The sequence below is a fragment of the Symphalangus syndactylus genome, chromosome 3, assembly GCF_028878055.3.
Source record: "Symphalangus syndactylus isolate Jambi chromosome 3, NHGRI_mSymSyn1-v2.1_pri, whole genome shotgun sequence".
NCBI lineage: Eukaryota > Metazoa > Chordata > Mammalia > Primates > Hylobatidae > Symphalangus > Symphalangus syndactylus.
The window spans coordinates 146448172-146471337 of record NC_072425.2 but is presented as its reverse complement, the minus strand read 5'-3'; the positions used below and the strand labels follow the sequence as shown (position 1 = coordinate 146471337).

General features: G+C 45.0%; 1 protein-coding gene across 1 annotated transcript in view; it reads right to left on the bottom strand.

Moving 5' to 3' along the window:
• Nucleotides 1-2248: 2248 nt before the first annotated feature.
• The window catches only part of BARX2 (BARX homeobox 2), an 81633-nt gene continuing 60715 nt past the window's right edge, over nt 2249-23166 (bottom strand). The window contains exons 2-4 of the mRNA XM_055270029.1: nt 16770-17070; nt 10917-11001; nt 2249-3372 (exon numbers count right to left, since the gene is read on the bottom strand). Of these exons, the coding sequence (XP_055126004.1) occupies nt 3106-3372; nt 10917-11001; nt 16770-17070 (653 nt within the window). The 3' untranslated portion in view covers nt 2249-3105. The remainder of the gene's footprint in view (nt 3373-10916; nt 11002-16769; nt 17071-23166) is intronic.

Sequence of the window (23166 nt, the reverse complement as noted above, 5' to 3'; positions counted from 1 at the left end):
ACAATTTTTATTTGTCAATTAAAAAAATAACATTTTAAAAGGCCCAGCCTGGCCTCTCTGGGTCGCCAGGCAAGGCCATGCGTAATTGAGCCTGGAAGACAAGCCAAGGGCTTGGGCTTGGATCCTTCGAAACACGAGGAAAGATCATCAGAGGGTCTTACACTCACCAGTGAATTCAACCCCTACGGGCAAGACACAAAGGCACAGGTCACATGCCAAGGGGTGAGAGTCGGAGGTCAGAAATAGCGCCCAGAACCCAGCGCTCAGGAATACCACTGCATACGGACACGTATGTTGTGCGGTGACAGTCACTGTCAGGCACCTCAGAAGAGGACATCATGAAAACACATGGACACATAGAGGGGGAAAAAAATACACTGGCGCCTACCAGAGGGAGGAGGCTGGGAGGAGGGAGGGGATCAGGAAAAAGAACTAATGGGTACTAGGCTGAAATACCTGGGTGATGAAATCATCTGTACAACGAACCCCCATGACACAAACCTACCAATGTAACAAACCTGCAGATGTACCCCTGAACTTAAAAAAAAAGGACAGGATGTCATGGGAGCCCAGGGCAGGAGATGGAACACCATCCTGGGAAGCCAGCATCCAGACAGGAGGCCTCTCTGGGGTAGCGCGAATGGGACAGAACACTTCCTTAGGATTGAGACAGAACTAACACTGACCCACCGGCTTACTTTGGCCATTGTGCACATTCTTTGTCTCACTGTGACACCACCTGGTAGGCAGATCATAAAACTGTATCATGGGGTGGGCTAGAGGTGGAGGAGACAGCATTCTGCCCGCTTGGTGCAAGCAACCTCGCACAGGCAGCTAGGTGTGGTCTGCTCAAACTGGTTCTCAGAAGCCAAATCCTCCCCTCCTTTGTCTATTCACAAGAGTTAAGAGAAAGAGTGCCTTCTCTGTTGATCTCAGTAACAAAGGGGATGAGGCACTGCCTTGGCAAAGTCAAAATTGCAGTCACTTTCTGATTGTTAATGGAGAAAAGCAGGCGGCCTGCCAGGTGAGGGAAAACACGCGGATCTTTCCTGTTTAACTTTGAAATGAATTATGTGATTGTTTTACAGAACTAGTAACAGGTTTGGCTTCCTTGTTGAGGCCACTGTTGAAAGTCAGTTGGGGTATTCTCCAAGCCTGCAACTGGGCAGAGTTGCTGTGTAATTAGTAACTGAGAGTCCACTAAATGGGCACTCGGCCCTGTAAGGCATCGCAGGTGAGCATGCCGGGGCAGTGATCATAAAGGTGACCCCTGTGAGATCAGGCTCTGGGCCAGAATGCATGGGAATCAGACAAAAGAAAAACGGAGGCAGAGTCCTCCTGGTAGGCAGTCTAGAGCCGCCTCCTTTTTGGTCTTAAATTAACATGGAACACCATTTTTAAATTTAAAATCACCCGGCACATCTAGTCAAGTAGTTATCAGATTTTCCTTTGTTAAAAGTTGCACAGCCCATCATCCAAATGAACACTTAGTCAAGAAAGCCTGGAAAGATGAACAAGAAACCAATAAAAATAATTACCTACCGGGGATTCAGGGGAGGAGAGGGCAGGGTGGAAGCAAGTTTTTTTTTTTCGTTTTTTTTTTTTTTTGGAGATGGAGTTCCACTCTTGTTGCCCAGGCTGGAGTGCAGTGGCATGATCTTGGCTCACTGCAACCTCCGCCTTCCAGGTTCAAGCGATTCTCCTGCCTCAGCCTCCCGAGTAGCTGGGATTACAGGCATGCACCACCACACCTGGCTAATTTTGTATTTTTAGTAGAGACAGGGTTTCTCCATGTTGGTCAGGCTGGTCTCGAACTCCTGATCTCAGGTGATTCACCTGCCTGGGCCTCCCAAAGTGCTGGGATTACAGGCGTGAGCCACTGCTCCCAGCCTGACTTCTTTTTTATAGTTTTGGCTTTTGAAACATATACATTTCTTACCTCTTTAAAAAAGTAAGACCGTTGGACGCCCCAAATGTGAAGCGGCTGAGAAGGGAGCTGCTCTGGCAGCAGGCGGTGGGGACAGGTGGAGGGGAGAGCCCAGCTACTCTGCCCTGTCCTCATCCCGGAGGCTCGGTTCCGCTCCCACAGTTCTCAGCACTTGGACACCAATGGCCTTGCCCAATCCTTTGTTTTATAGACGGGGAAAAGGCGGCCCCCCTGAGTCTGGTTCACTCTCGGGGCCTCTCTTCCCATAGGACACATTCAGGAAGGGTTAGATACACTCCTCAGAAGACACAAAACACTCAGTCCTTTCGAAAGATTTATTTTTAATTAAAAAATAAAAGTTATCTGAACATATCTGCATTGCAGCTTCAGGGATGGAAACTTAACCCATTTATGCCGAAGGTCACAAATGTTTTTTATGAAAAATCAGATCTTGGCGATGACCTTGAGCAGTAGGATAGAAATAACTCCCACAAGCTTAGCGTTCCAATAATGGAACACTAGGCATAAATAGGTAAATGAAGCAAAAAAAAAAAAAAAAAAAAGCTTACCAGTTCTCGGGTCTTATGACCATCTTTTATAATGGGTACAAAGGCACACGTGTCTTCAAACAAACTTGATTCAGAAACATTTCTAACTCAGAACTCCCCCCATGTTTTTGCCCACCCTCACCCCCCAAAAAAATACAACCAAAAACATTAAATTCTTTTTTAAAACTACAGAAATAAGTGCTGAGTCAGCAAGGAACCTGGGCATGCTGCCCACATGCCGCCACGTCTCTCTGCTTTGATGACTGGCTGCCCAGAGGTCGGGAGGGAGAGAGCTAAGCACTCTCCACTGCATGCTGGGATATAGGGCTTGCAACACAGACCCAGCCCTACAGCCGTCACCCTAGCTGGGGAAGGCAGCTCCTAGGTGCTCTCTCCCTTAATCAAGGGCATCCACGGCTAAAGCAGCCTTTCAGGAAGAGAAAGGCCCAAGACAGGTCTTTGTCAAATGCTTGCGATGATAAGGCCAATGGGAACTGTGGGAGGGAGGGAGACGGGTAGTCTCTTCTCCCCCAGTTTACCGGGCTGCTGGAAGGTTTTCTCTCCCTACCCTCCCTGCCTTCTCTCTTTTCCCTTCTCCCAGTCTCCCTCTTCCCTCCAAAGGGTTTTACTTTAGCTTAATGGTGGGGGTTCTGAAGAGGGAACTGGCAACTCCTGGGGCGGGTCTGGTGGCTCTGCCATCTCTAAGGGGACATCACGTGCTTTCGGTTCCTGTGTTTCACAGAGCTCCTCCTGCCCCTGAGAGGGCTCCAGCCGCTCCTGACCCTGGGCCTGGCTGTTCATCTTCTCTTCAGCTTCAATCTCTTCTGATGTGGGGATGGAGTTCTTCTTGGGGCGACCTTTGGGTTTTGTGGGTGCTTCCTGTCCACCTTTAAGAACCTACGTGAGTAAAAAATCGTTATTATATCTAAGAAATAACTCCTTCCCTCTGCCTTTCCACTCCCAGTATAACCTCACATTGAATCTAAACCATCTGTTCCGGCAGTGAAATTGCAGGATTTGGTAAACTATATTCTCAAGCCATCACCTCTGGTCTACAAAGACACCTCCATTCTTTAGATGCTCAATGCACTTTTGGTCAATATTACATATTTTGGCATTTAATACAGTAATCATAAGCAGTTTCAGAATTCAACAGTAAGGAAAGAAATGAAAATTAAAATGTTAATGCAATAACTGTCAAGTTGACAAGCTAAAAAGACAATAGTATTTGTAGCAAGCAGGAAAAAAACACACAGTGTGAAAGTGTGATTGTTAACAACCTTTTCAAGACAATCTGAGAGTTCAGATCAAAAGCCTTAAAATGTGCATAGCTTTTTGATACAGAAATTCCTTAGGCTAAATTCTAAAAAATTATCTAAGACTGAGGCAAAGATTGATCTGCAAAAATATTCATCACAATATTGGTGATAACAGCAAAAGTTGGAGGGGGGTGATATCCTAAAAGTTTAGCTATGTAATTGGGTAGAATTATAGTAAATCCCAAAGACAGAATACTTGACAACCATTACAATTACTATATAGGAGAATGTTTAATAACATGGAAAATATTATTAATATAGTTTTGTAAAAAACCAGATTCTTAGCATAATCCAATTTGGAGGCTAGACAACCTATACACCACCTTGTTTGCAGGATCATGGATCATTTTTAATCTTTACATTTCTTCTATATTTTCTAAACTTTCAACAATGATCAAACATAAGTATTTCTGTAATCAGAAAAAGTGTTATAAAACATGTAGTCTTGTAGTGTTTGAAGAAGTAGTACAGCAGCATTTAAAAAGCATTTTGGCTTTGATAGTAGAAAAACTGGGTTAAATTCCAACTCTGCCACTTATCATCTTTGTCTTTGGGAAGTCCTTTAAAGGCGCTGAGTGTCCGTTTTCTAATCTGTAAAATGGGAATAATAATACCTTGTATTACAGGGTGACAGTGAGGGTGACCAACAGATAGTATGTATGAAAGGACCAGAACTGCACCTGAATGGTAGGTTTCCTTTGCCCAGAATATAATATATATACCATCCACCCTCCTTCTCCTGGCTAAGTTCCCCTGGAAGCCTTCCTGATCCCCCAGGTCTAGGTTAAATGCCCTCTGCTATGTGCCTTAGGAGCAGCCTCTACTGTCCTGGCCAGAGCACTTTTCAGAAACTGTGGTCACTGCATGTTTACCTGCTGCCCCTCTCACTCAGCCCCTGCACATAGCAGGTGTTTGACAACTGTTACCAAATGAACTAGGCTTTCTCAACAAACCTTTCCGTAGAGTCGAGGAAAGATATAAAGCAAGCCAAATAACTGGACCCTAAATGGCCTCGGCTGACTTCAAAGGCCTGTCACCCTTATTATTATCCCAATTTGTGACCCACACAAGAGTCCCAGGAGGTAGACAGGGATAATTTAAAAAATATTTATATTTTACTTTGGAATGTAATAGACACTCCTTCCTCCACTGGCTTGGCATAGTCGTTGATTTTCTGGGCAGTTAGTGAGAAGGGCTTCCAGAGGACCTGGATTAGCACAGATGATTAGGGGTGGGAGATATTTTTGCTATTTATAAACCTAACTTAATCTTGTCTTCTATATTTGTATATAAGCTTCTTGAAGACAAACCCTGCTTCTCTCCATTACTCCGTGCTCCAAGAATCAAACTTCCAGCTAACTTCTATGCAGTCCCTAGATATTTACTGACTGTTCCTCTTTCCTTCAAGAGCAGCAGAGAACCTCCAGGTGCTAATTTTAAGGATGAAACCATAAAACTTATTTTTTATACAGCTTTGAGATATAATTCACATACCAAATCCATTTAAAGTGCACTATTCAGTGATTTTTAGGATAGTCACAGAATTGTACAACTATCATCGCAAGGCAATTTTCGAACACTTCTATCAATCACCCCAAAAAGAAACCCCATAGTATTAGTGGTCAGTCCCTATTTTCCCCCAGCCCCTACCCGATCTGCCCACAGCCCTAGGCAACCACTAGTCTGCTTTCTGTCTCTACAGATGTGCCCATTTTGGGACATTTTATATAAACAGAATCATATAATATGTGCACTTTTGTGACTGGCTTCTTTCACTCAGCATAATGTTCTCAATGTTCATCCATGTTGTAGCATTTGTCAGTACATAATCCATTTTATGGATATACTATGTTTTGTTCATTCACTCATCAGTTGATGGACATGTGGGTTGCTTGCTACTGTGAATGAAGCTCTTATGAACATGGGAAAGAAGTGAAATTGAATTGCTGGATCATTTGGCAACTCTATGTTTCACGTTTTGAGGACTGTTTTCCAAAGCACTATTTTACGTTCCAGCCAGCTGCATAAGAGGGTTCCAGTTCTCCACATCCTCACCAACGCTTGTTGATGTCTGTTTGACCACAGCCATCCTAGAGGGTGGGAAGTGGTATCTCACTGTGGTTCTGCTTTGCATTTCCCTGATGACTAATGAAGTTTAGCATCTTTTCATAGTGCTTATTGGCTAGCTGTATATCTTCATTGGAGAAATTGTCTATTCAAATCTTTTGCCCATTTCTAAATTTGGTTGTCTTTTTATTATTGAGTTGTAAGAGTTCTTTAAATATTCTGGATACATGTCCCTTATCAGATGCAAGCTTCTCCCATTCTGTGCGCTGTCTTCTCATTTTTCTAATGATGTCCTTCACAGCACAAAATTTTTAAATTTCGATGAAGCCCAATTTATGTTTTCTTCTGTTGCTTGTGCTTTTGCTGTCATATCTAAGAAGGTTTTGTCTAATCCAAGGTCATGAATACTTACTCATATTCTAAGTTTTATAGTTTTCACTCTCACCATTTAGAAGATGATTCATTTTGAGTTAATTTTTGTGTATGAAGGAAGAAAACCAAGAAGTTCTCAGTAAACACCTCCTTTTAGCTAAAAATCTGCTCAACCACTGTCCTTTCCACATGAAGAGCTAACACACAGATATTAAGCGGAGCTTTAACGAGGTAGAGATGCTGACAGAAACCACCCCTGGGGAGAAGACATTCCCTGTATTTCTTTTCACATAAGTCATTATCTGATTTTGATTTCAGTCTGAGTGCAGACTTTTGAAAGCACCCAATTGTGCCAAGATGGAATTTACATGTTGAAAGCAGATCCACTCAGTATGAAAGAGGTTATACAAAAGTAAGTTGCCCCACGTAGTAATCAAACTAGAAAAGGGCAGGTCTGTGGAAGCCACCTAATTGGCAAAAGAAAGTCCAGCCCAGCAATTAGAGAACACCACCCACACGGTTTGGATGGACCCCACCTGGCTGTTTTCCTACTGCCTGAAAAAAAAAAATCCCCAAAACAATTAGACCATTTTCTAAATGGAATAAAACATTCCAGCACAAGCAATAATTGGGAGATAACTACCCTCTTGGCTGCTTTCTGCACTCAACCTCTGGCCCCTTGCCTTCCAGCACACCTGAGACATGCAATTATCTCAGAACCACTCTCCATCAGGAGCTGCCCATTCACATGCACCCTGTGGCCCTCCTCCCAGGAGCCCTCTCCCCATTTATTCTTAGAGCCAGTTTAGTCCCGTTGGTCCAGAGAAGCCAAAAAGCTCCTTGTCTAAGAGGTCACATGCCTCCTTCTGCCTCCCAGAAGAACACCTAGCACACCATCCAATTTTATTAGCCGTGCCTGGTGACGGCCCTCCTCCAAACTCTGCAACGAGGTATTCAGACGTTCTGTTACTGAAGGTGTTAAGACCGGGCCTTTTGCTTCCCTCTAAGCAGCCTGGGTAGGGGGCAGGGAATGTCAGTGCAGGAATGAACTCCCTCCTTCTCTCTACTTTTCAGATAGATAGGAAACTGAGCTGACAGAGTTTGTCAGTATCAAAGAGCAAGCCAAGGGCAGAGCTGGGATTTGAACACAAACCTCCTGACCATTTGAATCTAACAGTCTTAGCAGTATTGCATTCAGCATAATGCGCGAGAGATATGTAAAATGGGCCACTGTTCTATGTCTGGTATTTATTTGCAATTACCCAACCTCCCAGCAGACTCCAGGCAGTAGACTTATTAGTGGGGGTGATCTTTGTTCCTTTTTCTCTGTCTCTCTCTGCAGCTTTATAGGGCAGCGAGGGCCACATAACTGATGACTGTTTCCATGAAGCTGAAAAAACAAGTTTGGATTCCCCAGCATGAATCTCCTCCCAGACACTGCTGCTCGCATTAGCTGACTTTCTCAGCCTAAAGATGTGATGTTCCACCGGACCTCAGGCAGGGTCCCACATGCGAAGGCGCTGACTGGGAGATGACTGGGGAGCAGGGACTGAGAAAGGACAAACACTCAGGGCTGCGCCGAGTCCCTGAAACTCACAGAATTCACTTTTGGATTATGTATCCTGGCCTCCAAATATTTGGATTCTCTGAAGACATGGATTTTGTGGATAGGTAATAAAAATACTAATAATGATAATAATGGCAATAACATCTCTTGGCTGTATACTATATGGCAGGTCCTATTTACGTGTTTTACAGAGATTAGCTCAGTTAATAACACAACCCTAAAAGGTATGTGTGTTAGGCCTTTTACTGGACAGGAAACAGGCACACAGAGGTTAAGTAACCTGCCCAAGATTACACAGAGAGCTACTGGTAACAATTCATGGAGTTGTTAACTATTTGGGGACTTTTCATGAGAAAGATAATGACCATGAATAGTGTGGGGCCCACCCAATTCTGTGACTAGGAGAGAAAGGAGGTATCTATCTGTTTGGATCCTCTCACAGAACAGAATTGCATTTTAGAGCTCAAAGAGACCACCGAATAATGAGGCTCTTTCAGCCTGTTGTAAAACACTGTGGGTCCTGCGGGAACTAAAGCCAACAGCCATGGAATAGAGGGTGAGCATCCCATGTTAATGTGCAAGATTAAATTTACCCAACCCGCTATAGGTTACCAATGCTGACCGGTCAGAACTCGTCAGAGACGCTATCTTGGTTCTGGCAAGGTTACCCTTGGCAGCCATGTGAATAAGTCTGAGAATCAACTGCTAATCTTTTTCCAGTTCCAATTAGGTTACTAGCCTTGAGACATCTTTATTACCCAATTATCTTTTTCTTTTCCTCCCTAGTACCTAAACAGATAGCCTTGAAAGAGTTTTACTGGGAAACTAGATGAAGCAATCAGGATCACAACACAGCCTTGCTATTCCACTCTCTGCGCTGATCCTACAAATCTCCCTGCTGCTGCCCTGACCGCTCTGTGTAATAATAATACCAGTTCGCAGGTCTGTCTCCTGCACTTGACTGAGTACCTTTTTATAATGTTATTTTCTGGTGGAGAGACTCATGTCTTATCTTTGCATCTCCACGGCCCGATGAGTGTTAAATGCTCAATGAATTATCTCAAAAGTGAACTGAGAGCTTGGGCCTCTTGGCTCCTAAAGGGACCTGAAGGTGACTGGCTTGCAGAATGTTCTGAGGTTAAATCTGCTAAGTTACTTCCATTTTGGTTTACATGGCATTGATACCCATCAATAACTGGCCCACAACTGTGCCAGCAATGCTGTTGCTGGTGAAAAACAAGTGACGTCAGAGACGAAGGCACACGCATTGTCCCACAGGCACTGGGCGGTGCTGGCAGAGGAGGCTGCTTGTCGATTCCTTAATCTTCTGACTCACAAAAAGATTACTGATAACCAATTTAAACAATGCCTCTGCTACTTAGGAGGCATTGATTTCAATGCTGATGATTGACGAGGAAGGAGGTGGGTGGTGGGTGGATCTTGCACAGAAAGCAGTGAAGGGACTTGCCCAAAATCAGCCTGGGAAGGGCAGGCATGGGAACACAGCCTGGTGCTTCTCACTCCCAAGTCTAGTACTTTAGAGACCACTCCCCCAAAGGGTGTCCATGTGTGCTTAGCACTTTAGAGTTTTTGGAAGACTATCTAACCAAATCCATTCTTCCTTCAATTTCTTGGTTTTTCATTATTTATTTATTTATTTTATTTTTATTTTTTGAGATGGAGTCTTGCTCCATCGCCCAGACTGGAGTGCAATGGTGTGATCTTGGCTCACTGCAACCTCTGCCTCCTGGATTCAAGTGATTCTCTGGCCTCAGCCTCCCAAGTCACTGGGATTATAGGCGCCTGCCACCGGGCCCAGCTAATTTTGTATTTTTAGTAGAGGTGGGATTTCACCACGTTTGCCAGGCTGGTTTCAAACTCCTGACCTCATGTGATCCACCCACCTCAGCCTCCCAAACTGATGGGATTACAGGCGTGAGCCACCGTGCCCGGCCGCCTCCTTCAATTTCAACTTCTCCCTGCCACCTTCTCCATTACCTGTCTTCTGAACTCTCATGGGCTTATAAATCCGTAACAACCAGCACTTAATTATAACATGCTTGGCAGCTACCTCCTGGGCCTTGTTTCTCTGACTAGATCATAAATTCCATGAAGGCAAGGGTGATATTTTATTTCATTACTTCTTATAGTGCCTAGGACAAGGAATGGCTCACAAGAGACACAAAATATATATTTGCTGACTCATGCAATAGCCATGTGTTTGAACACATAACTGGGATCTCTGTCCTACTGCTTTGGAAAATTTTGATTTAATAGTGCTTTTTTAAATGAAAAAAATAAATGATAATGAAATTGAGTTCCTCACAATGTAGGGATGTATATATTCTAATACTTAAAAATCAAAGATGGAAATATTCATTAGCTAGGCACTAGAGCAGGATGATGGAAACTGTGCTCATGATACCAGGCACTTCAGAATAACCAGGGGTCTTGTTAACACGCACATTCCCAGCCTTGGCCCAGACCTCTGGGACCAGAATCTGGGAGGGGGCCTAGAGTTCTGCATTTAACCTGCTATCCAGGGTACTCTGAGGCCCACCAAAGTTTGAGGATCACTGCGTTAGAGGATGTACAGCCAAAAGAACAGATGCATCCTCTATGTCATTATAAACAAAGAGTACCGACTTCTATTTTTAGCTCTTGGTGGGAGGAAGAAGGAAGTTGTTTGAAAAGGCTAGCAGGTAGGGTTAAAACTAGCAAGTTACAAGAAATACCTAATGTAGATGACGGGTTGATGGGTGCAGCAAACCACCATGGCATATGTATACCTACGTAACAAAACTGCACGTTCTGCACATGTACCCTAGAACTTAAGTATAATAATTTTAAAAAAACTAGCAAGTTAAAAGCCTGTAAGCTTTTCTTCCTTTGATTTCTAAGGAAACAGAAAAAGAATATCCCTCTGTTTAGGAAATCCAGGTCCAGATGAATAGCTCAACCTACAGATCCAACAGCTTCCCTGCAAGCCAGCAGCATAGAAGGCCTTCCAATCTCTGCAGCCCAAACTGCCACATGGTCCGGCCTCCCTCCCAACAGCCCTGGAGTAAAAGTCCTTCCCATCAAGATGGGATCATGGTTAGTCACTCCTTTCTTACCATTTTCTTCCATTTCATCCTGCGATTCTGATACCAAGTCTTCACCTGCAGCTGAGTGAGTCCCAGCGACTGGGCCAAGTCCAACCTAGAAGGCACAAGATACAAAGGAAAGGTGAGCAGGATGGGGAGGAGCGGGAGAGATGGGATCCTGCTGACAGGCTCCAGACAGGCTCCAGCACTGGCTACCAAGGCTCAGACCTCGCCCATTAAACAAGGTCTTCCCCAAAGCGCTTTTCTTTCCTTCCAAGAATCCAACAGAGGAAACTCTGGGAAGCTGAGAAACTGAGAAACAGATGCCCGTGCCTGAGGACACCTGGCCCAGTCGCCATCCTGAAACATTCATGGTCTGCAAGGGACCTGAGAAGGAGGCCTGGGCCTTCATCACACAGTCCTTTTCCTGGCTTGACAAGAGCATTCACTCTGACCCTCTGGCCCATCGTCCAAACTGGAAACAAAAGGCAAAGCCAGACGTTGCCAATGGGAATCCACTCATCATTCCAGACCCAGCCCCGGTTCCACCTCTGGCAGGTGATTCTCCTGGCTCCCACAGCTCGTCTCCTCTGCACCCTCCCACAGGCCAGCAGTCACCCAGATGGTCCCTCGTTTCCCGCCGTTCTCTAATCACTCCGACTGTGTTATTTCTGCCTCCCTAACTCAGCAGCCAGGGCAGCGTATACCTTGCACTTCTTTTCTACCTATGAAAGTGCCCATCACACTGCTAAATCCAGAACCGGTGCTCAAAAGATACTTCTTAATGGATTGATTCAATCGCTGTAGCTGTCCTAAATTGTTATAACAATTAAAATTATAAATAAATATTATAAAGATTCCAAAAGAAACATTAAATCCACAGCCCTTCCTGTTTTCCATTCTACTGCTAATCATGGTGCTGTACTTCTCTGTAGTCTTCTGAAAAGTCCTAAAGTCAAAGCCATTTCTGGGGCTAAATCTAACACACCCACCATTTCCTGAGCACCACGGCATCCCAGGCTACATGCTAAGCCCCTGACATGCTGTCTTATCTATCCCATTCACAACACAGTGAAGTAGTATAATTATTCCCATTTTACAGATAAGAGATTTGAGGCTTGGAGAGATTAGACTCTCTCAGCAACTGTGGCCAAATCCTGTCTGCTACCTGGTTGTGTAAATAAAGTTTTGTTGTAACAGGCCAGGCACAGTGGCTCATGCCTGTAATCCCAGCACTTTGGGAGGCCGAGGCGGGTGGATCACCTGAGGTTAGGAGTTGGAGACCAGCCTGGCCAACATGGTGAGACCCCGTCTCTACTAAAAATACAAAAATCAGCTGGGTATGGTGGTGCACCTGTAGTCCCAGCTACTCAGGAGGCTGAGGCAAGAGAAGTGCTTGAACCTGGAAGGTGGAGGTTGTAGTGAGCCGAGATCGCGCCACTGCACTGCAGCCTAGGCAATGGAGTGAGACTTTGTCTAAATAAATAAATAATAAATAAATAAATATTACTTCTGTGCCACAATATCAGAATTAGGTAGTTGTCACAGACCATATGGCCCACAAAGTGTAAAGTATTTACTGTCTGGCTCTGCCCAGAAAACCTTTACCGACCTCTGGCAGATGATCGTAGAGTTAAGAAGTGGGGCGGGATTCAAACCCACGATGTCTGACCTGTACCCCAGCTCCTGCACTGGGGCTCACACCCACTCACAATGTATCTGCACAAGTTGAACCTGTCAAAGGGAATCACAGGGATGCTTCATCCCAGGAAGCAGCAAACAACCAGGTGGGACATGTAGAATGAGAAAGGGAAGTCTGCAGTCAGACTTCCCACATCAGTCCTTGAGACAACAACCATTGACCTAATAGGATAAGAACCCCAGGTCTACCTCAGCACCAACTGGAGAGCCACCTCCTTAAGTCAACATGAGCTGCCTCACTGCCACGCCAGCCCTGCTCAGCAAAGCAGTGTGGACTTTGAATGCAGCAACTTGGGACAACCACCCTTGACAGAGCTTGGGCAGCGACCCCCACTTTTTGAAAGGCCCTAGGTTTCTGAGGATTGCCGTCTGTGAATCTTGGGCCCACAGTCAGTCTCACTTGCCTGCTCCATGGGGAGTCTCAGGTGTGGGTTTTCAGCTGCAGCTCTCTACCTGGGGAGATCTGACCATCAGGGAGGCCCACAGGGACCGGCCCTGACAGTCTCAGGTGCAGCTGCCCAGTTGCCCTGCTCTGACCAGGCTGCATAATTTAAAGCCCCAGTAATACACAGAGTGTTCCTTCAGGGGACCCTGGCAGTGGTCTTAAATCAGTACTCACATCCATCTGGTCATCCCTGTAGAAGGGCTACTAGAAGCTGGCAGTTTTATTGAAAGCGATTAACAGGCTAAAGCCAATAAATTCCCAGTGCCAACAGCACTTGGCTCTTCCCACAAATGAAACACTGCTTCCCAAGCAGTCACTCATTGAGAACCAAGAACCCAGGGGGCCACCCCACAGACTTCTGGTCTCCCAGGCCTCCCTGGAGACGGGTCCTCCGTGGTTCTGGCTGGCGGTGCCTTCCCGAGCCCAGTTCACCTGAGGCCATCAGGTGCATTAGTCAATGGAAGGCTCAGTTCACAGCTCTGCAACTGCATTAGCCAACAGTGTTAGCTCACTTGGGAAAAATGCAGCCCTGACTCACTCTGGCTACAGAAACATGCTTCACTGTCATCAGCTTTCTCTCATTACCTGCCACCGTTACAAATTCTCACTTCCTTGCATATTCGCTTAAATGGGGTCACCTAGGAAACTGGAGAAACAAACACAGAGGAGGAGGGTGAGAGCTGTGGGAGGAGGGAGTGCTCATGGCCCTGGTCACGCAGGGAGGCGAGGAACATCTGAGAGGGCGGGTGAAGATGGCAGCTTCCATGCCAGCCAATGGTGTCCTCCCAGACAAGCGAATCAATCCTGTGTAGGTGACCTGAGCGATGCCTCGGCAGGTATCAGGGAGCCCCAGGAGATTTAAGAACTAATATTTCTGAAAAGAAAAAAATTCTCTGACTTCTGAAAAATCAGCCTAAAATGTTAGCCATGCCTGCTGAAGCCCGTTTGACATACCACCGTGCTACCATAGACAAAGGTGCCCACTCCACTGGGTGCACAAGTTCATGAGGCTCTCAATTATATGCTAGGGAAGTGGAAACAGCCATATCACACCTGGAGATCCCATCTATTAACCTCTGGTTCACAGACCTGCCTCCTTCATCTGCCCAAAGACACTCCAAATGCACAGGTCTAGAACAGAACGCAACCTTTCCCCACCTACGTCTACTCTGTCCTCTGTCTTCCAGCTTCAGTTCATGGTGTCCCTATCCACCTGCTGGCCCAGTCCAGAAACCACAGAATTCTCAATTCCCTTCTTGCTTCCTCCCGCAATGTTGGTTCTGCCAATTCTCTCTTCAAGATTGTCCTCTTCTCACACATGGACACAGGGAAGGGAACCTCACACACCAGGGCCTGTTTGGGGGTGGGGGGATAGGGGAGAGATGGCATTAGGAGAAATACCTAATGTAGATGATGGGTTGATGGGTGCAGTAAAGCACCATGGCACGTGTACATCTATGTAACAAACCTGCACGTTGTGCACATGTATCCCAGAACTTGAAGTATAATAATAAAAAAAATTGTCCTCCTCTCTGTTCTTGCCTCTCTGTTCCCACTGCCACCCTTTAATTCAAGTCTTCAGTGATGATCACCGGATTCTCTCCTAACTGGTCCCCGCTCCGTGTCTGGCCTCTCTCATCCATCATTTATGGTGCCACCACAGAGACAGTTCTAAAATGTAAGTCTGATCATGTCACCTCCAGCTCACAAAGGCAGTGCCAACTGCTTAAACAACCAAGTTCACATTTCAGCCAGGCATACGAGGTCCACCATTTGCCTGTTCACACCTTTTAAGCTGGAGATGTCCTGGCTACTTGCAGTTTCCTCCACATACCCGGCGAGACATGCTTCTTTGCCTTGTGTGTGCCAACCCCTCAGTGCAGGACGCCCTGTCCCTCCTGGAATCAAAGCTCTTCTTAAATGTTACCTCCTCTGAGAAGCCTTCCCTAACCCCGTCTCCCACGCTCAGCAATATCCTGTGTTCCTACTGCACTCAGCACCGCACAGGCACCAGCGCCTGGCTTGCTGTGTCTTTGTTCCTGTAGTCGTTCCTTCCCCATGATCCCTTTCTGTCACAACAGGACTCTCTCGACTGCTTTCTGGACCCGAAATCCCTGCCACAGTGCTCCAGTGGCACCCAGAAGACCCTTACCAAACAGCTGATGGTGCCTCATTAACAGAATCAGAAGTTAAATTCCCTTTTAGTCGGTGATATGCAGACTCCTCTGTCACTTAAATTTGTATCAAAGAGCTACTACACAGCTTAAGACATTCATTTGAGGTTCCTTCCCCTACTTTTTGATAGGACTGGTGTCCAAGCTGATATGGCCAAGGCAACAGGCAAAAGAAGAGGAAAAAGGACCTGAAAAATCTCCCCAGTAAATAGGATCACACATTATTAGCTCAGCCACCTCCAGAGTCAGTTTGAAAGAACAAGATGAGACACTGAGATACACACTTTTTTTTTTTTTTGAGACTGAGTCTCGCTCTCTTGCCCTGGCTGGAGTGTAGTGGCATGATTTTGGCTCACTGCAACCTCCACCTCCTGGGTTCAAGCAATTCTCTGTCTCAGCCTCCCAAGTAGCTGGGATTACAGGTACCTGCCACCACGCCCAGCTAATTTTTGTATTTTTAGTAGAGACGGGGTTTCACCATCTTGGCCAGGCTGGTCCTGAACTCCTGACCTCATGATCCACCTGCCTCGGCCTCCCAAAATGCTGGGATTACAGGCATGAGCCAACACACCTAGCTATTTTTTTTTTTTAGGAAACGGTCTCACCTAGAGTGCAGCAATGCAAGCTGATGCAATCTTACCTCACTGCAGTCTCAAACTCCTGGGTTCAAGTGATCCTCCCATCTTAGCCTCTTTAGTGGCTGGGACTACAGGTGCATGCCATCACACCTGGCTCGTATTTTAATTTTTGTAGAGATGGGGTCTCACAACGTTGCCCAGGCTGGTCTCAAACTCCTAGCCTCAAATGATCCTACTGCCTCAGCCTCCCAAACTGCTGAGATTACAGGTGTGGGCCACAATACCCGGCCCAGACACACACTCTGGCATATGTTTCAGTTAAAATAGTAAATTAAAGAAAAGGAGGTGAGGCATTGAGGCCTCCAAGAAAGCAAGGGTCACAGCCTCCCCAACATGGATCTCAGAGGGGTTCAAAGAAGGGGCTCTCAGCCAGGTCCTCCTGGGTCTCAGTCAAATGGTTCTGACTTGACATCCAGTAAATTCACCAAAATGTCTGACCTCCTCAACTGGATCACTCCAGCCCTTCCCAAGCAATAGCCAGGCCAGCAAACTGAGTCAGTGGGGAATCAGCTGGAGGCCGTGGAGAAGATTGAGAAGATCATGAATCCCAATTCCAAATCTGGTCCTGCTGCCTCCAATCCTAAGAGTGAGTGGCTTAAAAACCAAGCCTGTTTCCCAGCTGACCGCCTGAGCAACCATTTGCTAAACTTAACCTTGTTTATGATACTGAAATAGTTAAGTTCCAATATGGAGATAGAGTGGTGAGTGTAAGTTCAGCCACAGGCAGGCTCCAGGGACTGTGTGGTGGATTCATGTGGGCTGGGTTCTGTTAACCAAGGTTGAGATGACTTGAACCAAGGAGTGGATTCCTGCCACAGTGTCCTGCCTCACTGTAACAGTGCTCTGGCTCCACGGCCCACAATGTGAGCAAGTCTCCCGTTCTCAAGGGCCTTCACCGCGGAGAGTCCCTTCCCTGTGTCCTCACCTGTCTGGGGTAGACAAATACTTCTGCTTCTGGAATTTCTTCTCCAGGCCCATGAGCTGCAGCTCGGTGAAGATGGTGCGACTCCGGCGGGGCTTCTTCTGTCGGGTCGTGGGCTGTTCCGTCTCTGACTCGCTGCTGGCTAGGGCCTCGCCCCCTGGGGCCTCAGCAGAGACCGCCTCGGTGACCGGGTGGCAGGACAGTGCCTGGGTGATTCCCGGGGTGGCGGGGACGAGGTGGGAGATGACGGTGGGCTGGCGGGTGATCACCGAGAGGAGCGGATATGCCCGCAGGGAAGGGGAGCCTGGAAAAGAAGCAGGGAGGCAGGTCACCACAGGGAACGGTGTGGGGAAGCAGGCCAGGACCTGCGGAGGGCCACTGGCTGAGGTCTGTCTGACAGGGAGGGCCCTGCCCTTAAGGAGGTACAGATGGAGGAAGGGGAAGGAGAAGTAATCAAGACCTACAGCTGCAGGGCAGGCACAGAGATCTGCTCTGCTCAGTATGGGAGGATGAAGCCCACGGCCCAGAAGAGGTTCCTGCAAGTCCTCTGGTTTTAAGCAGATCCTTCCCCTCTCTCTCCCTTCGGAATCCCTAAATTCTTGGTCCATGGGACCAGGCAGATGAAAAGAAGTAGTCAGGAAAAGCTAGAGACACATATTTCAGAAACCCGAAATAGATTTGTAATATGCAAACTTCCTGAGAACCACCTGTGGTCTTTATAAAAAGACATGCTTGTAGCTATGAATTCTTCCTGAGAAGTCTGTGTACCTTGAATCATAGCATTTTTCAGAGCTTGAAAGGATGCTTTCGGATTATTTAATTCAACTTTCTCATCTCAGAGGGAGTAAATTGCCCCAGGAAGGTTAAGTGAGTTGCCTAAGATAACGTAACTAGGAAGAAGCAGATGGAGGAGTCAAACCAAGTTCTTCTGGCTTGAAGTCCCATGCTATCAGCACATCATGAATCACGTGGATACATCATTTAGAAGAGGGAGACAAACAGATTTTAAATAACATGAAAGGTCAGATCGGTATGACTGGCACCTCCAGCACTATGTTAAGGAGGATTCTCAGGCTGGCCAGCGCTTCGCTGAGGAAAAGGTGCTGGGGCTGATTAACAACGTCTGCTACGGGCATGTGGCCAGGGCAGGGTATGGTGGCATACATACCAGTTATATGCCACTCCTGCGTTAGGAATTTCAAGGCCAGAGTCCTTTTCTGTCCAACAATCTGTTAAATCTGTAAAGTTCAAGTAAAGAGCTTTTTCCTTTGATTATTCAACATGGAGCTTAAAATGTCTGGATCATTACCTATGTGAATCATTTTATCTCTCAGTTTCATCATCCATAAGGTGAGTAAGAAAAGTAGCTGATTCCAAAGAATCCTTCAAGCTCTAATATACTGATGCCACAAAAGGACCTCTCATCCTCCCCATTTGATATCTGATGAAAATGGAGAAGACCCAGGGGCTGCCCTTTGGGACTCAGTCCAGCCCTGAAAAGTGACTTTAAGGCCACAGCCAGCATCTGAGCCAACCAACATTCACACTAGCTCTGAGTTGAAACTGACTAACATCACAGAAGCATCCAGGTACTACCTGTGCTCCAGCTCTCTTCTCTGGGTTGGCATTTCTCTTCTTATTCCTTCCCATGCCTTTGTTTGGCCCCTAGTCACAGTTGTTAAAACAAATAACTTCTCTTGTTCTTTGAGTACACTTCCAGCAAGGCCCAGCAGAAACCACAAAGTGGTTAAATAACAATAAATCACCACTTGCTACAACTGCCATTAACCCTCCAGCCAACTCCAACACTTGACGTTTTGTGCTGTGGATTCTTTTTAAGAAAAAAAGCATCACCTGGGAATGATATTTTAGAGCAAGAAAATGAGGATGTGTGGGCCTGTGGTTTGGATCTCACAGCACACATCCTGAAATGATACTTCTTGAAAAAGAAGTTGGAAGCTTCTTAAAAAGGCATAAGATGTTTCTCATCTCAAATCACCTTACTCCTTTACGTCTGTCACTTCTTTCAAAAGAGACTATCTTTCTTTAGCAGGCTAATGTGTAATCTAGAAACGAAGAAGCTTATCATTATAGGAAATGGCTAACAATCCACCTCTAAGTAAGGCTTTGTATCACCTTTCTCTTTTGTAAGAGAGTTAAACATTTTTTTACCCAATATTGAATAATATTTTGAAAGTGTGGTAATATCTAGCACTGGCAAGCATATGGGGAAATAGGCATTCATATATTGTTGGTGGGAGTGTAAAACAGTATAATCCTTGAGGACAAATTAAGCAGTATCTACCAAGTCACTGACAGGGAATTTCGCAATTTGAGGTCTGTGCGTACAAAGATTTATGTACAAGCATATTCACTGCAGCCTTGCTTATAATCATGAGAGGGGGAAATAACCTATATATTAATATCTCTCAACAGGAAAATAATTAAATAAATTGTGGTACATCCATAGTATGAACTACAAAGTAACCATTAAAAAGTACTATCTAGGCCAGGTGTGGTGGCTCATGCCTATAATCCCAGCACATTGGCAGGCTGAGGCTGGAGGACTGCTTGAAGCCAGCAGTTCAAGACCAGCCTGGACAACAGAGTAAGACCGTGTCTCTACTTCTTTTTTTTTTTTTTAACTTACTTTTTTGTTTTGTTTTGTTTTTTTTAAAGTAGAGACAGGGTCTCTGTTGCCCAGGCTGGTTTTGAACTCTTGGCCTCAAGCAATCCTCCCATTTCAGCCTCCCAAAATGTTGGGATTATAGGTGTGAGCCACCATGCCCAGTCGGAGATTCTGTCTTTGAAAAAAAAAAATAGATATAAACTGATGAGAAAGAGAGATGAATAGATGGATAAACTATATATAAACTAATACGAGAAAATACCTAATATATTATTGAGAAAAATATGATGTAAAATCATTTGTATTATTCTTTAAAACTATGATTTTTTTTTGTCTGCCTTTATAAATGCATTTTTAAAAGTCTAGAAGGCTAGTTATCAAACTATTAACAGTGATAACCTCTGGGGAAAGGCTTGGAATAAAACAGGGTGAAAAGGAATCTACACATTTGCATCTAATCCTGCATTCAATCCAGCCATGAATATTTACTGAGCATCTACTATGGGCTACATTCTGCTCTGGAAGCTGGGGAGATAGCAACAAATACTATAAAGTCCCACCTTCATGGAGCTTACATCCATTTGGGGAGGCAGACAGCAAACAAATAAACAAGTAAATATGTAAATAGTGCCAGGTAGTGATAAACTATGATGAAAAATACAGCAAAGTGTGAAGATGGGGCAGGTGGGGCAGAGGGCAGGTATTGGGGATGAGGAGTCAGGGAAGGCCACGGTGGGAAGATGGCCCTTCTGCATATAAGCGCCCCCACGCAGAGGAGGGCCTGGAGAAGGCACGGGACAAGCACCCCAGCCCCAGAACCAGCACAGGCAAAGCCCTAAAGGCCGAATGAGCATGGGTTGAAAGACCAGCAGAAAGGCAGAGTAGGCAAGGGCGGAAGTCACAGAAGAGAAAAATGGGAAGAGAGCTGTTGGAGCCAGATTACGCAGGGCCTTGTAGGTCAGAGCAAATCACTTGGGTTTTATTCAAAATGTGATTTTTAAAAAAGCCATTGGTAAGATGTGAGCTGAGGGAGGACATGATCTGACCGATGTCTTTAACCATCCCTAAGGAGGTTGGACTGCAGGGGCCAGGGTGGGAGCAGAGAAACCAGTGAGGAGGCCAGGCTGTATTCTTCTAGACCAGAGGCAGCAGCTACAGCAGTGAGAGGGGGTGCATTTTATAGCTAAGGTTGAGAGGACTTGTTGAAGGACTGAATGTCAGGTATGAGAGAGAGAGTTGCCAGGAGAGGCCTGACGTTTTGGTCTTAGCAACTGGAGGAAGGATGGTGCCCTTTACCAAGATGGGAAAGACTGGGCAAAAAGCAGGATTGAGTGAGAAAACCACGATTTCTGTGTTAGACAAGTTGCTATTAAACATCTTGCACGTGTTGAGGAGTCAGTCAGATAGAGGTTGGGTTAGAGACACAACTCCTGGGAGCCGATGTGGCATATTGGACCATGGGATTGCATGAGATCACCAAGGGAGTGAGTGGAATAAAAAAGCGAAGAAACACAAGGGCTGAACTCTGGGGCACGCCAACATCTGAGGTCACAGAGAGGAAGGGGAGCCGGCCAAAGACACTGAGGAGTGGACAGAGAAGCAGTAGGAAAGCCCATGTCCCTCGGCATCCCCAACTCTAGATGATACTTCTGCACTGTTCACATTTTGCACAGGTGCGTATCTTTTTTAAAAAATTTTTTAAAAAGGAAAGTTACATTAAATGAGTTATAAGTTTCATTCCCATTCTAAAGTTTAATTTTATGTTCAGTTTGTCAAAAAGAATAATCTTTCATTGACCCTTGATCCCAAGGAGTGGTTAAAACTTCTTCTAAAAGCTAGGCAAAGAAAATCAGTCTAGAAATCCCAGAAATTGAGTATAAAATATGTTTAGTTTTATGACACTTCTAGTAAAACAAACACTGTCGGTGTTCTCCTGGGAAAGGGGGGCTCTTTAGCCCATTCGGAATCCAAAGGTCTAGAGAATTTTCTCCCTTTATGTCAATTTTCTCCCTTTATGTCAAAAGATGTTTGGGTTCTTGAATCATATTCATTATTTTAAAAGAAACATCATTTAATGTGGAGAAATAATAGTCTTTTCAACAAATGAGGATGGGTGTGGTGGCTCACACTTGTAATCCCAGAACTTTGGGAGGCCGAGGTGGGCAGATTACTTGAGGTCAGGAGTTTGAGACCAGCCTGGCCAATATGACAAAACCCCATCTTTACTAGAAATACAAAAATTAGCTGGGCGTGGTGGCACACACCTGTAATCCCAGCTACTTGGGAGGCTGAGGCACAAGAATCCCTTGAACCCGGGAGGCGGAGGTTGCAGTGAGCTGAGATCACGCCACTGCACTCATAACACTCCATTTCAAAAAGTAAATAAATAAATAAAATAAAAATTTTTAAAAATAATTGCATTTAAAAAACGGTGCTGGAGCAATTGGACATCCAGATGCAAAAAATAAAAATAAAAATAAATAAAATAAAAAGAGCCTTGACCTCAAAAATTATTTTAAAAATTCACTCAAAATAGATCATAGACCTTCGGTAGAAACACAAACCTATAAAATTTTTAGAAAGAAACATTAGAGAAAAATCTCTGTGACGTTGGGTTAGGTAGAGAATTCTTAGCCATGATACCAAAAGCATGATGCATAAAATAAAAAGGCAAAAAACTGGTCTTCATCAAAATTAACAATTTTTGCTCTATAAAAGACACTGTTAAGAAAATAAAAAAAGCTGCACCCTGTGAGACCTGACAAATCTCACACCTGACAAATGATTTTTACCTGGAATATATAAAGAACTCTCAAAGTCTGAGAGTTAAAAAATAACCCCATAACAATGTGCCAAAGTTTTGAAAAGACACTTTACCAAAGAGGTTCTATATATGGCAAATTAGCACATGAAAAGATGCGAATGAAGGAGATGCAAATTAAACACCACAGAGAGATACTGCTACACAGCTGCTAGAAGGATTGATGCTTTTAATGAATTTACAATATCAAGTGCTGGTGAGGATGTGGAACAACTGGAACTCTCCTTCATTGCTGGTGAGAATGCAAAATGGTACAGCCTCTTTGGAAAGAGAATTAGTAGTTTCTTATAAAGTTAAACAAACGGTTACCGTATGACCTAGCAAAACGCCCCCCCCAGATGTTAACCCAAGTGAAAAGAAAACACAAAACCCTGTATACAGATGTTTACAGCAGAATTATTAGTAATTATCAAAAACTGGAAACAATCCAAATGTCCCTCATTTGGGGATGGATAAACAAAAACTGGTACAGACACACAACGAAATACTACTCAGAAATATAAAGCAATAAAATGACTGATTCACACTGGGAGGCTGAGGCGGTAGATCTCTTGAGTCCAGGACTTTCAGACCAGCCTGGCCAACATGGCAAAACCCTGTCTCTACTAAAAATACAAAAGTTAGTCGGGCATGGTGGTGCATGCTTATAATACGAGCTATTCAGGAGGCTGAGGCATGAGAATCGCTGGAACCCGGGAAGTGAAGGTTGCAGTGAGCAGAGATCACACCACTGTACTCCAGCCTGGGCGACAGAGCAAGACTCTGTCTCAAAACACAAAACAAAACAAAAAACTATTGATGAATAGTGGATGAATCTCAAATGACTATGCTTAAGTGAAAGAGGCCAGACTCAAAAGGCTACATGATTCTATTATAGGACATTAAGGGAAAGGCATAACTAGGAATAGAGAATAGACTGCCAGAGGTTAAGGGTTGGGGAAGAGCTTAAC